The sequence below is a fragment of the Hydra vulgaris genome, chromosome 06 (assembly GCF_038396675.1).
Source record: "Hydra vulgaris chromosome 06, alternate assembly HydraT2T_AEP".
Taxonomy (NCBI): Eukaryota; Metazoa; Cnidaria; class Hydrozoa; order Anthoathecata; family Hydridae; genus Hydra; species Hydra vulgaris.
The window spans coordinates 57,165,449-57,180,551 of record NC_088925.1 but is presented as its reverse complement, the minus strand read 5'-3'; the positions used below and the strand labels follow the sequence as shown (position 1 = coordinate 57,180,551).

General features: G+C 26.5%; 1 protein-coding gene across 1 annotated transcript in view; it reads right to left on the bottom strand.

Annotated features, from left to right (window-relative positions):
* Positions 1-15,103, bottom strand: part of LOC136082006 (uncharacterized) — a 108,029-nt gene that overhangs the window by 62,424 nt on the left and 30,502 nt on the right. Inside the window, exon 4 of the mRNA XM_065800536.1 lies at positions 8,738-8,890. Within this exon, the coding sequence (XP_065656608.1) occupies positions 8,738-8,890 (153 nt within the window). The remainder of the gene's footprint in view (positions 1-8,737; positions 8,891-15,103) is intronic.

Sequence of the window (15,103 nt, the reverse complement as noted above, 5' to 3'; positions counted from 1 at the left end):
AAAAACAATGCAATAATAAATTAGTACAAAATCACCTATCAAATTTTTTTCATTTGACACTTTTACACTATTGTTTCATCAATAAAGACTCATCAGAAATGAATGTTCAAATTGTTAAAACTTCAATTTATACCAAAAATGAACTAGTTAAAAAAATGTCTTAACTATTGTAAAATCTCACACATTTTTAGAATATGCTGACACATGACATATGAAAAAAGTTTTTTAGAATTGTTTATTTCTGCTTTTTTTTTTAAAAATATTTTTAAATTGAGATTTAATAATTATTTTTTGAGTTAATCTTTTTTATAGTTTTTTATTTTCTTGCATGCATTTAGAAATCAATTTTAATTTTTTGTTTTAAAAACAATTCTTGGTTCCAATGTGTAATTATTTCAAATTTTTCATGTGTATTTATTTTAAATATGCATTTTAAATCATCAATATTTATTTTCTTTCAATTCCCATATGTATTTTAACAGCATGGTGTCTTTAGAATACTTTTTATTTTTAAAGGATTGCTAATGGTTGGTAAAACGTTTTCCACTCACCCTATGTTAAACCAATGTACTGTTTATCAGGTACATTACATTTATATACCACATCTTTTGAGAAACATTTTTCCCTCTTTGGACAATTGTTTTTTTGTTTGCAATTACAATTTTCTGTTGTTTTTTATTGAGACATTTGACAAGTGTAATAAATAACATTATTAACATTTTTTTTAAGTGTAATAAATAACATTATTAACATTTTTTTTAATAATTAACAAGTTTAAAAATATATATTTCAGTTATAATAATTATTATAAACTATATAAAGACATAATATGACATAACTAATAAAATTTGCAAAAACAATAAATACCTCTTATTACTGCCTTTTTTTTAATTTCTTCTTTTTATTTTAGTAAGAACCTTGAAAGTTTATTTTTATTTTTGTTTGCTTTTATTTCCTAGACAAAAACTTTGACTAACAGTCACTTTTATAGTTCAGCAACTCAAATGAATATAACTCACATGGGCATGTGACACATTGACATACAGCATTAACTTACACTTGTATCAAATCAAATCTGATTAACTCTATCATTTATTTTTAAAAATTTATAAGTTTTATTTATAAGAAAACACTTTTGAGATGCAAACATAAAACATTTATAATGATATGGTTGTAAAGGAGCCCTCTTAATTAGACAAAGATCAAAATCACATTGTAAATGCTGTTAGACCTGCTCTAACTGCAAAATTTGAGCCTCAGTTCTATTGTCCTAATGTTGTAAATATTTTTTTGTTCTAAAACATAATACCATTGTCACTGCTCAAGCAAGCTTTTGTTTCATTAACCAAAATATTGCTTGATAAAATCAAGGACGCTAGTTGGCTGAATGACTTGTAATTCAGCTGAGCAGTTTTGTTTTACTGTAACTTTCTTTGTGTGCAAAAAACTTTTATTAATCTAGTTTTTTTTCTTAATCATCAATGCATTAGAATGCTCTCTCATCTTCAATTTTTTTGACTCATAGAATTAATAGTTTTCAAGTTGATTTCTTGCTTAGTCTTGCTCAGTAAGTTGTTTTCATTAACTCTTTTCTTCAAATTCTGTTAACAATTTAAATTGTTGTTTGCAATCTTGTGGGAAGTGAATTTGTTTAAAGAAACTATAAGTAGCTTATAGCTGGTGTTGAAGCAAAAAGCATTCCTAGGTCCAAATATGCTTAGCCTTAGTATTAAACTAGAAAACAAAATAAGCTCCTATAATAAATTCAACAAGTTTTTCTCATTATGTTTTAGGGCTACCCAAAATTATTTTATTCGAAATCTATAGATTCTACTAGGTTTTTAAGAAACCTGGCTATGTTAATAGGAAAATTTTTAAAAACTTTTAGTTGCTTTAAATCACCTGAACAATTTTATAGCCCAATAATTGGAGTTAAACGGTAAATGTAACTTCAATTATACAATTTTAAATTTTATTTATATCATTTATAAATATAAATATGAAACCAATAAAAATGTAATGCTGCGGCTCAATTTTTTTTTTTCAAACATATTTCTATCATTTTTCTCTAACTGCGTAGAAAAAGTTTGTAAAATAACTAAACATAAACTAATATTTTATTTTTTAAAAAATTTAATGCTCGAACAATTTTATTTTGTTCTAATTAATAATAGAAATAACATAAAATAAACTTTAACACTGAAATGTTATTGCAAAAAATGTTATTGCATATCTTGATCCATTTGTAACTGTTTTTGGACTTTCCATCCAACATTCAGATGTTTAAGAAGAAATACATTCATTTGTTATCACACAAATTAGTACTGATTAGCAGTTGTGTTTATAACATTTTTCTTTTTAAACATTGCAATAAATTATCAGTTAATAACCTGTTGCTTTTGGGTAAAAGTCATCAACTCTGTCCATCAACTCATGGTGTAGTCACTATGGCTGCAATTGCCCCTAGACCAATGTCATATTTACTACTGACCAATGCAATATTTATAGATTCTAATGAAATTTTCACAAATGGTCTTTGAATACAATATTTTCTATTATCTGAGCTGTATTCTTTCCAATTTTGGGCATTGGTTACGTGTCATTTTTATAAGAGCTTATTATACCTGGATCAATTTTTGCAGTGGTGCAGACAGTACACAGGTATGATAATTTGCAATAGTTTATAAAGTCTAAATTGCAATTCCTTTTTTTAATTCTAATTCACTTCCAACAAGGCAGTAAGCAACCACTAATAATTTGATAGTTAATAGAAAGAAAAAAATAGATTTGAAGAGCAAGGAAACGGTTGACAGAAGACTTAAAAAGTTAAAGCTTGTATGAGTCAAGAAAATATGAAAATAGGAGGGAGTTACAAAGGGTTGAAGTTCAGGGGAAAAAAAGAGAAAGAATTAAGTTTTTAGAGCATGCAGGGATACAGTAGATGATACAGTAGATACATAGATGCAGGGATAGATACAGTAAAAGAGTAAGTAGACTGAATGACAAGTCAAGCAATAATGAATTTTGAATTAACTAGAGATGATAGCTCCTTTGATTTATTAGTCTCTCCTTATATTAACTAAAAAACAAAAATCATAGTTTAAACAAAATTTTCTCCTTACTTATGCTAAAACTTGGAAAAAGTTTCCTAAAAAAAGTTTAGGACCCCTTCGCCTCTTTTTGACAACACTGATGATAATTTAAATAATTTGTATAAATGTTTTAAAAAAATCAGAGAAACCACTTAGCACAACATCAAAAAATGTTAGTTGTGCAAAACAGTTAGCGTGTATGTAGAAATCTTTCAATAAATCATCAAATTTGAAGTTATATTCAAACTTAGTAGAAAATTCTTGATAACAAATGGTTTTGAATATTTTGATTTTTTGTGTTACTCTAATTATCATATTTAGTCAAAAGTTTTTCTTGCATAAAATAAATACTGCAAACAACAGTATAATAAGTGTTAAACTTGAACTATACTTGATGAATATCTTTAAACAATACAGTTGCAATAAACATAAAAATACTGAAACTAAATATACAAAAAGTAAAACAAATATTTTAAACAAGTTTCAAATCTGTTTTGTAAAATTACTTTTAGTTTATCATGCTAAACCTCATACTTTTCTTTAATTTGCCAATAATAAATTTTTGGATAAGTTTTTACTATTTTATTCTGAAAGTGAAACACCCAGGGTAATTCTATTTTTGGAGTGAGAAACACCCTTTTCACAAATCAAACACCCTATTCACTAATACTTCTTGATTTAATATCACTATGCAATATACTTAACTTCATCCAAAAAAATTCTTAAAAGTGTGCAACTTTACAAAACTTAAAAAAATTTAGTAATATGTTTATGTCAAATAAAGTCATAGAAGTGATAGAGTAGGGAGGGTTATGTGGGTCTAATCAACATTTATCAGTTTTTTAGAAGAAAGGATTTAAGTAGAAGTGTTATTTACTGCATGTTATAGGTGATTAAAACAGCTCTCTAAACTTTAATTATCAGCTAATTAGGAAAATTCTTAAGTATATTTTTTAAATCAAAATGGTGCATACATTTAAAGAAAGATTTTTATTGAAAACCTTAAACTTTAGAAAAAAGGTTTTAAAAACAGGGTCTAACACATAAAAAATGTTTTAATTGGAAGAAAATTTACTAGATAATTAGGTTCAATTAGTTTTAATACGAAATGGTACATAGTTTTTTTTTAAAAAAAAAGCAACATTTTTGGGTGGGGTAATGTGGATCTTTATGTCAATGTGTTTTGTACCATTAAGAATCTAATTCTTATACAACAATAAATACCTTTAAAATAAATATTAAATTAAATTAGAAGTCTGACTATGTTTCTGGATTCATTTTTCTGGAGTTTTGTTGGTATGGATTTCTTTAGATAACCATTAAAGATGTAATGATATCATATTTTCAATTATAACTAGTAGATAATGCGGCATAGCAGTTTTGAAGGATTGGACATTTTTTATTATATAAAACATGTCATTTTTGTAGGATAATGAATCTCTAATTTATAACACAAAAAATTTTGAATAATTTTCAATTAGCCTTCCGCTTTAAATTCTTTCTTAAGCATAATTTCATTATGCTTTGACTTTTATAAGTATTATCGACTTTTAAATTTGAATACCATATATTCAATTCGCAGAATTATAATATGATTTATTCTATATATTGAGAAAATTAGCTAACAGAAATAAAAACTCAATGACTTAAGTATATTTTACTATAAGTTGGTATATTTCATTGAAAAAATATAAAAATGTAACTTAGAACCAAAATCACTCCACAAAACAGGGTAATGTGGCTCTAGAGAATTCAGTATTTCACAGGAAGATGTGCGATCACACGTCATTATATGACCAGGCAAATAACATTTTACTTTGACGATTTGACCGCAGCTATTTCAAAAAACATTTCAAAAATACGCTCAATGAAAAATACTCTGAATTATACCTTTAGCGAAATAGATTACATCGAAACTTCTTCAGAAATATTTTTGAATTAGCAAAACATTTTTAAATAAAGTCAAAATTCACTGAAAATGATTTTTTTTTTAAGTATCATTATATACAATTTTTTTTAATTTATATTAAATAAATTATTTATGTAAGCATTATAAACTGTTCTTTTTATTAATATATTAATGTGTTTTGTTATGATGAATGTTAATCTTTTGAAACAAACTTAAAACAAAAAACAAAGTACAAATGTTAAAATAAGATTGAATAAGTCTAATCTTGATAAGTCTAATAAATATAACAATTTTTTTCAACTTCAACAATATGTTTCGACTATACAATCATTTTTAAGTTAAATACAAAAACTATATATATATATATATTATAGTGCTGGTTTAGGTGAGCAGTATAAAGTCATACTGAAATAGCCTGCTGCTGGGGGCTTCAGTACATACATCGACTGACAAATAGCCTGACTGAATGTAGCAGAGTGCTGCTACATTGACTGAGGGATTGGCATGGGGCAGCAATCTTTTTTTCATTATTCTTTGTTTTTTTCTTCTTTTTCTAAAAATTCATATTTAATTAATGCAATAAAAATATGGTAACAATTTATTACATAAAAATGCTATAGTAGATATACCGTTTTATTTTACAGAAAAAAAAAATCAGTTTAGTGATGCCACATTTAGTGAGGAAACAAAAAGTTAGAATTAAAATGATGTCTAAAAAAATTGTTATTTTGTAATAAACTTTAATTACACTCAGGTGATAATAGCATGGGAACAACGTTATCATTCTGAACATATAAATAATGTGATTTTGATATATCTTTGATTTTTCTTGAATAATTTAATATTGAACAGAATCCAAGCTCATTTTTTTGTTTTCTTGTATTGTTTTCTGACATGAATTACAGTTACTTGCAAATCTTGTAATGCAAACGCAAAATCTGTTGTTGACCGATCTCACATTGACTAGATATAACTCTTAGCGCTGCAACTAGCTTAATACTACCTTCAATTCTGTCAAGCATTTCTTTTCCATGCATCGTTGCAAAGAAATGCCTGAAGAACTTTTACTGAAATGGTTTTTCAAACTTAACCATTGCAGCCATAATGCTTTTGTTTTTGAACAGAAAAGTGGCAATGTTGCTGAACATAAGTATTTCTTAGACTCAATCAGGAATAAAATAAAGGATTTTCTCAATGTATTTATTACTTCAAGTTATATCATTTGAAAATATATATTCAAAATATATTTTCAAATGATATAACTGAAGACATTGTATGATCAGTTGAATAAGAAACTATAGCAAATGTTTTTAATTTTTTTTTAATGATAAAAACTTGATTCCTTCAGGTTCATGAAACTTGATTTTGACCAAAATGAAATGCTTGTGGTTCATTTTGATAGAATCACCTAGCATTTTCAGCACAGTCAACTTGGATTACCACAATTATAGAATTACTATTCATCAAAAGTTCCTTCAGTTTCCTAAAAATTGTTGATTGATTTTTCTTTACAAATGTGTGTTTAACAAACTTATAACGCATTGCTGATATTATTGAGTCTTTGATAACAAAAAAAAAAAAAGAGGGGGGGGCATTTATTAATTTTTGGAAAATTATCCCACCCACAGCTTATAAAGATACACCCCGCTCCCGCGTTTAATAATTTTCACTTGTTATCAACAAAAACCTTATCTAAAAACTAAAAATTCAGTGAAAATTGGCCTTAAAAATTAGAAAATAATTATTTCAGTCACCAAAGCCTGCTAACACTGAAAGAAAAACTTTCAGTGTAAACAGGCTTTAAAAATCATAAATCTCAATTTTTTGAAAATGAGCTTTTGGTTTATTTCTCACCAAACTACAAAACTTAAACCAGCATAAAACGGACTTAAATTTAAACCCCTCCCTCCTTTTATTACCACCCCCTTCCCCGTTGTATTAAGGACTCAAGAGTTTGTGTTGGATGAGTTCTGTTACAGTAGACTTCTTTGAAATTTTTCAATGTTTCCATATGATTTAGTTTCAGATGTTCTCCACTCACCCCAGCATATTTCAAAACCAATTGTATCAGCAGTTTGAAAGCGTTTATTGAACTATTTCATACCTTTGCATGCAACACATTTGTCATAAGCGTAATTGTATATGTACATTTCACAAACAAAGTTATTTATCAATTCAGATCCAACTTTGATCAAAGATGCTTGATTTGATTTTGTTAATGCATCTAAGGTAAATCGCATATTTTCATGCAAACTACAAACACAAACATGCTGAAATTTTGTCATATAACTCAAAAACTTCTTTTAGCATATAATATAAACAACGTATGGGAATATTGTTTGTTTTTTCATCAGATAATTGAATTCCAGTGACATCTTTTTTGTTCGGTGATATTTGAGAAACTTCATCCTCATTATAAAAGTTAACAACTGCTAAAACATCACTTTCAGAAAGACCATACAGCTTTGAACATGCTGGAGGTAGACCCGCTTTTCTTTACAAGCAGAGCTATTTGAAAGAATAGAAAAAATTTCAGCTTGTTTTTTCTTTGAATTTGGTAGTGCTTTTAAAATTTTTTTCAATGCTTTTCCTCTTTGTTGAACATTTTAAAAAGATGAGCTTAGTTTTGAGATTGATTTATAAGTTTTCTTTTTCGAGTGCGACTTTTTATAACTCATAATTTTGCTTTAGCAGTATATGCTGCTTTTTTATTAGGATCAGCTTTCAACTTTTCTTGATATCTCTTCGATCTTACTCTGGACATTTCTTTCTTTTATCAGGATTCTGAGAAACATAACTAGATTGGTATTCTGCATAACATTTTTTCTTACTTCTCATTTTGATTCCACTTCTTAAAAACGTACAACTTTATAAGAAAATTCCATCATAAATCCAATAATTTATAAATATTTACTCACAATACTATTAATGGAAGATTTTTAAAAAAAGTAAGAAGTAAAAACAATTTCAAATAACTAGCTTTATATAATTTTATAAAAACTTGAAAAAATTATTTGTATAAAGAATTATAAAAAATAAGGTATATAATAATAAACAACAAAAAACTATTTTTAGTCATCATCAGATTGGCTCAAAACACAAAAGTTTTACTATAACAAAATAAAAAGAAGGTTGTCAAAAAAATGCCAATCTCAGACACTTTTAAGCTGACAATTAGGTTGGCATCGTCTAATGCTGACCCTAATTCCAAGGACCAATTTACTATCACCCTTATAGTGACACCATTTTTAACAGTCATTTCCTGATTGAGTGATTACTAAATTGGTCAAATACTTTGACCAATTTAGTAATCACCCAATTAGGAAATGACTGTTAAAAAAATGTCACTCAACAATAGATTATCATAAGAGATGATAGTCTCTCACGATTGGCGCCACTCAACAGAAGACAATCACAAGAGATGATTAAGGCACTAAACTAATACTTATTAATTTTAATATAATGTAACATCAAAAAAAAAATTATTTAATGTTTGTATCTTTTTTGAAATAAAAGGACTTTGAAAATAAAGTCATATACATGTATGGAACTATAAATATTTTATGGGTAGAGCTGGAGAGAAGAGAAAAAAGACATCGCTAAAACAATGTAATCCAAACTATCACCGGATTAGGTGCAAATTTTATTTAAGATGTCCTGGCACTTTTGACTTTTGACATTAATTTTATTTATTTACAATTACTTTATTAAAGATAAATATTATCTAAAAACTTACTCTAAAAATAGATAACAGTGTTTCTCTTCTGTTAAATATTGTTATTTCTTTAAGTAACGCTTGTTGAACTTCATCTATTATACCATCTTTAAATCTTTCAATTTTTTTTATGTTTCCTTCATGATCATCTTGAATGTTAGTGTCTGTAAGAATCTAATTTAGTATATATATATATATATATATATATATATATATATATATATATATATATATATATATATATATATATATATATATATATATATATATATATATATATATATATATATATATATATATATGTATATAAATATATATATATTTATATTATTTATATATTTTATATATTATATATAAATATAAGTATAAATATAAAAACGATACCGAGTTGTCTAAAAAAATTTAGGACATAAAAGACATAATGTTTACACCCTGAATTAAGTGGAAAATTGTAAAATGTTGCAATCCTTATAAAGTTTCGTTAAAAATTAGCAATCTTTGCTTATACGAAAAATTCCTTCTTTTAACATATAAAGGTGATAACTTGTTAAATAAACTAAATGAGTTGATTTCAAAATGCAGGCACAAGAATAAATTCCTCTTATCTTTTTTTGACACCGATGATCAGCTAATATTTTGTTTTTTCTTTGATTGCCATCAAGTATGTCTTAGCAACGTAAAGATCCCACTACACAGTATTTTGTACTTTTTAGCGGATTTTTTTGTTTTTGATTTTGTATTCAATGACTGATAATTGTGGTATAGGCATAAAACTGTACCATAGTACCATTAAACTTACCATAGTACCATTCTAAGTACCATAGAAAAAGTTGTTTTTTCTTCATTAATATATATATATATATATATATATATATATATATATATATATATATATATATATATATATATATATATATATATATATATATTTATATATATATATATATATATATATTTATATTTATATATATATATATATTTATATATATATATATATATATATATATATATATATATAATATATATATATATATATATATATATATATATATATAAGTTAAAATTAGAAAAAAAGAAAAAATCAAACTAAATTAATCTATAATTTACTCTCATTTATGTAACCACCTTAGCGACAATAACTGCTTTACATATTCTCGGTATTTGACATTTTCTAATTTGTCTAAGTCAGTTTTACTCATTATTAAATTTTTTTACATATCTATTGAACCATCGATTGCACCATCGATTGCACCAATATCCTTGGTGATCACATATTCATAGTGTTAATAAGTATTGATTTTACTACATTTATTTTTAGTTTAGCCCATAACAAATCGACAGGAGAAAGATTGGAGAGGCCAAATCATTCTAATCAATATTTAATCAATTACTATCTTACTCAAGTAACTCCAAAAAACACAGTAGGCCAAGATCGACATTAAATGGACAAAAAACCATAACTCCTTTATTTTTAAAGTTATCAAATTGAAATTTTTATCAGTGACTCTAGTCATCATGAAGATCTTTTTTTTTTTAAATAATTATTTTTCATTTTTGTAAATGCAGGCACCCTAAACTCCCTATAAGAAAGGGTGTATAGGGCATTAGAGATTTTAGACATTACATTAGGTTATTATTAGAAATAGTTTTTCCCAGATTTAAAGCATTAACTTAAATGTTACGTGACCCCTTTTTATAAACAAAGAAACATTTATTAGATATTTTATCAGAAATCAAAAGTTACATTAAAAGTTTAATACAACCTTTTTTTAAGTTCTTTAAAACATCTCGAACTCCTTCTTAGAGAGCTAATAATTGGATCTGAACTGCAAAGATAATCTTTGCATAATATCTTCATTTGTGACTTTTTTTGAATATTTTCTCATATTGTTCTCTATAATTTTTAACGTCTTTATTTTGACATTCCTGAGCTTGCTCAGAAAGAAGACCTAGTGGTAATGGTTTATCTCCTTCAACTCGAGAACTATGAATTGGACTTTATGTACAATTTGAGGCATTGGGAACCATGGGTACAGAGAAATATGTAGCTCTGCTGTTATTATGGTATATTTTTCAAGTTCATCAGCATTAATTTGATATTTGCATGATAAAGAATTATGAAGAAACTTAAGAATTATATAGAAACGTTTCATGAGATTTTTATCTAAGCCAAATATTCCAACAGACACCTTATAGTTTCAAAGTACTTTTCGTGCCATGTTTCCATCATTTGTTGTACCTGAACCATTGCTTATTGGTACATCTACAGTTAAACCTAAGTGATCTTTTATCTTTTGTTGAACAATAATCTTTTTTTTTATAACAATTTCTTTATCATCCTCTAACTTGCCACTTTCTTAATACAATTCTGTAACTTAAATGAAGGCAGCATTCAAAGCACCTAATCCATGCATGTAATGTGCTCAATCCAGGCTCAGTGGAAACTGTATTAGATTTTTTGAAAAAGCAACATTTAGATTGTTCATATTTGAAGGAGTCAGTCCACAAATACTACATACTTGAAAAGAATTACTTAAAGGCAAAACTATAGTTGCTACGTTTCCATCAATAATTGTGCATTCTAGCTTATATTTGATAATAAAGGAATTAAAGACCGTTGGTTTCAAATTACTGTTGTTGAAGGAAATATATTCTTGTGTAAGATGTGTAATACACTTTCTTCTACATATTGAAATTATTTTTCATTAGTGATCCATAATGATTTGCCAGAGACATTAATATAAAGTTTAATTGAAACGATGCAGGATAGAAATAAATCTGTATCTAGTATGCTTAATAAGGCTCTGTAAATCGACTGAGGCTGAATAATCAGTAGTTTGTATTCCACAACGAGGTATGCATAAATCTTTTTTTTCCCTTTTTTTATTATAAGTCGGATACATTTTGTTTCCTTTAGAAACTGCTCCAATACGAATTGTTTGGTAATCAGCTTTACTAAGTCCGTAGTCCAAAATCAATGCTAATACTTCCTCTCCAGTATATACTGTTGTTAGATTAACTGCACCATCTTTCTCTAATTGTAATATTTGCTTCACAACCTTAAGTGTAAAAATGTAAATTTGAAGAGTGAGATGAATACAATCCATTAAAAAAATTTATCATCCATAGTATTTTGGAGATTTTTTTTTATAAGATAAATTTAAAATGACTATAGTATAGATAATAATATATGCTGAACCTTCTTTCCTCTTTTAGTTTCAAAATAATGGAGTAAAATGATTCCTCTCTTTCGACAGCAATGTTTGTTTTTTCTGCTATACTCTTCTTTGTTTTTTTCAGAAGCTTGGGTGAATGGTATGGAATTTGCGTCTGTGGTCTTCTGTAGACAACTAATTTAAATTAAAATATCAGATGATTGTATTTAGTATAAACACTTATTAAAACACAATTAAAAGTAAAAAACATTATAAGTCCATTACTTTAATTTTAATGAAACACCATACCTAAATTGTGAGAAGAAATAGGAAAAGCCAAGCACGAGTTTTTGCCCTTGTCTAGTTTATCTGTTTCAAAACATGCATTGCTTGTTTGTAGTTCTTTTTCTTACCAGACTTTGTGATGCAACTCAAATCTATCCTAGTGTCTGTTTACTTTATTCCATTTTTTTTTAAATTGTTTTGAAAACTATTTGGTTTCTATGTCAGAGATCTCAGTAACTTTATAAGCATCAGGATCAGTAACTGATTTGATTAAGTTGCTTTCCAAAGCATGAAACAACTTTCGAGTAACTTCTTTATTTTTAATGATTGGTAGAAGGAAATTTCAATTTAAAAATATAATTGTAGTTTTTTAAAGTTTTTAAATATTAATCATTTTTTAGATAATTAAAAACATAATCAATAATTAACTGAAATAAGTTAATTATTGATTACGTTTTTAATTATCTAAAATTACACATTACTTAATAAAGTAGAACAGAATTAAATTTTATTTTTTCTTGTAGTTTCCGTAATTGCAATTAATTATTTAGAGTTCATACTTAACAACAATGTGCTATGATCAATTGAAAATGACAAACAAGTCATATGTTTAAAACCTGCTAAACTTTAATTTGTGCAAAATATTGTTAATGAGCATCCTTCTACAGTATTGAGACACTGTAAAAAGTTATTCCCATCGTGGGGAAACGTATGCAAAAAAGATCTTGAGCCATTTATGGTAACTTTTTATTATACTTTGTAATACTTTAACTTTCATGTTTTAAGTTAAGGAAAAAGTCATAAAATACAAGATTATTTTTTTTTTGTTAAGTTTTTTAAAATAATGCATGTACCCTGATATTGAGACTATAAAATTTTAATTAAATTAAAGAAAACTGTGCTCACAAGATGAAATTTAATTTTATGAGAATTTTCTCTTTTTTTAAAAAAAAAATGTTTTTTAAATGAATGAGGTTGAAAACTTTCCCAGGACTCCTAAAACAAAAATGAAGATATTTAAACAGCAAATTTTTTTATTGTGGGGTATTTAACTTAAAAGTTTTGCAGAAAAAAAATGTTTCCACAAATACTCATTTTAAGCATTTATGCCGATCTCTGGCCCACTGTGCAAAGCTTTGAAGAATGCTTTTAATTGTTATCTTCTAGAAAAATGAATCCCCAAGACATTAGGGGGACTGGGGACAAGTGCCCTACTTTTTTGTAGTAGGATCTTGTGATATATTTTTTAATACCTTCCAGAAAAACTTGAGCTCTGAAGCTTTCAGCATTTGTGTAGTTCTGATGAATGTGTGTTGAAATTGTTTCCAGGGCAGACGACCCTTAGACCATTAAAAACTATAGACGCGGCTTTTTGAAATTAATTGAAGCCAAACTTTTTGCGCATATACGTCACTTTGTGGCAAAAACGCAAATAATGTAGGATTTTAGTATAAAATAGGATTTTGTTTATAAAGGATTTTAGTTCAAAATATTTAGGAAATTTTTTTCCATTAAAAAAAAATATTAAAAATATTTTGAATACTTTCTTTTAAAGAATAAAAACATTTATTACTATGTATTTTTTAAAATTTTTTACTCAATTAAAAACACTCGATTTGAATAGACAGTAAAAATATAAAAAAGTTTCATATATATATTTATTGACCACAAAATAAAATACTTTTAGTTAATTTACTTCGAAGTTTCTTACAATCTTTATTCAAATTATCTCCTTGGTGGTATAATCTAACGTTACAATAATAAAAGCTTATCATTTTGACTAAATTAACCAAATGATTAGATTGAACATCATTATCAAACATATGCTCTCTGTTTTCAATAAAAATAGAGCTACGAACAGTGTATACAAATACAATTTGCCTGAGAAGAACCTGAAACACTTGTATGAATCAACAATTTTTTGTAGGCAGCTTGAAACTGTTTTGCTGTGGGATTATTATTATATCCTCCATGGCTTCTTAAAGCACTGAAAAAAACTTCCAAATGGTCTTGAGATAGTATATAAGCTGAAATATACCTAAGACTATAATTACCATTTTGAACATAATAATTCCATATTCCCATATATGATTTCAGGCTTACAATCATCCCAATAAAACCAGTTTTACTTTGACTTAAATGCAGAGGTTCTCCATTTTTAGCACATTTAAGTGTTATTAAATACTCTATTGATTCTTTTATTTTTTTGAAAATAGTTTCTTTATTATAGTGTTGTAAACTAGACTTGAAATTCTTTGCTAACAAATTTCTGCTATTTAAGATGTCAAAAATGTTATTAATAGCAATAATGAATCTTTCTGTTGCTTTGCTGTCTTCAAAATCCTTCAAGTGCTGACTTTCTCGTAAATATTCTATTGCATTTGCAACTTTTTGACTGAATGTCTGTGCAGCTAGCTTGAACTCATTTTTTCTTGAAACCAATTTATATGTCTCTTTGTAATTTTTGTCGCTAAATGAAGGCCTTCCTTTTCTTGAATAGTTACTAATTTTTCAATAAAATCCCATTTTATTGGTTCATTATTACTATCAAACATTATTTTGTGCAAACCTAATGTATTTCTTATAAGTTTTAACATGTGCGGAGGATCCATGAAAATAAAAATTGGTTTTTTTGTAACTGGATGTGGAAAGTATGTACAAGTAGAGTTAACTGATAAATCAGCTCCGAGATGATTAGCCATACTAACATTTGCCGAAGCACCATCAAAAGTTAAACTTGTTATAGTAACGCCAGCTTCTTCTAATATTTTTAAACACATTTTTACTAAGTTACTTTTTTGAACTCCTGAGATTCCATTAATTAAAAAGTAGCCTATTGGTAGCTTCCACGCATTGTTTAAGCTATTAATCAAAAACACAATTGCTTCTTTTGCTTCAACTTCAGAATCGCTTTGAAGTTCAGAACCAATATCAACATACCTAAAAT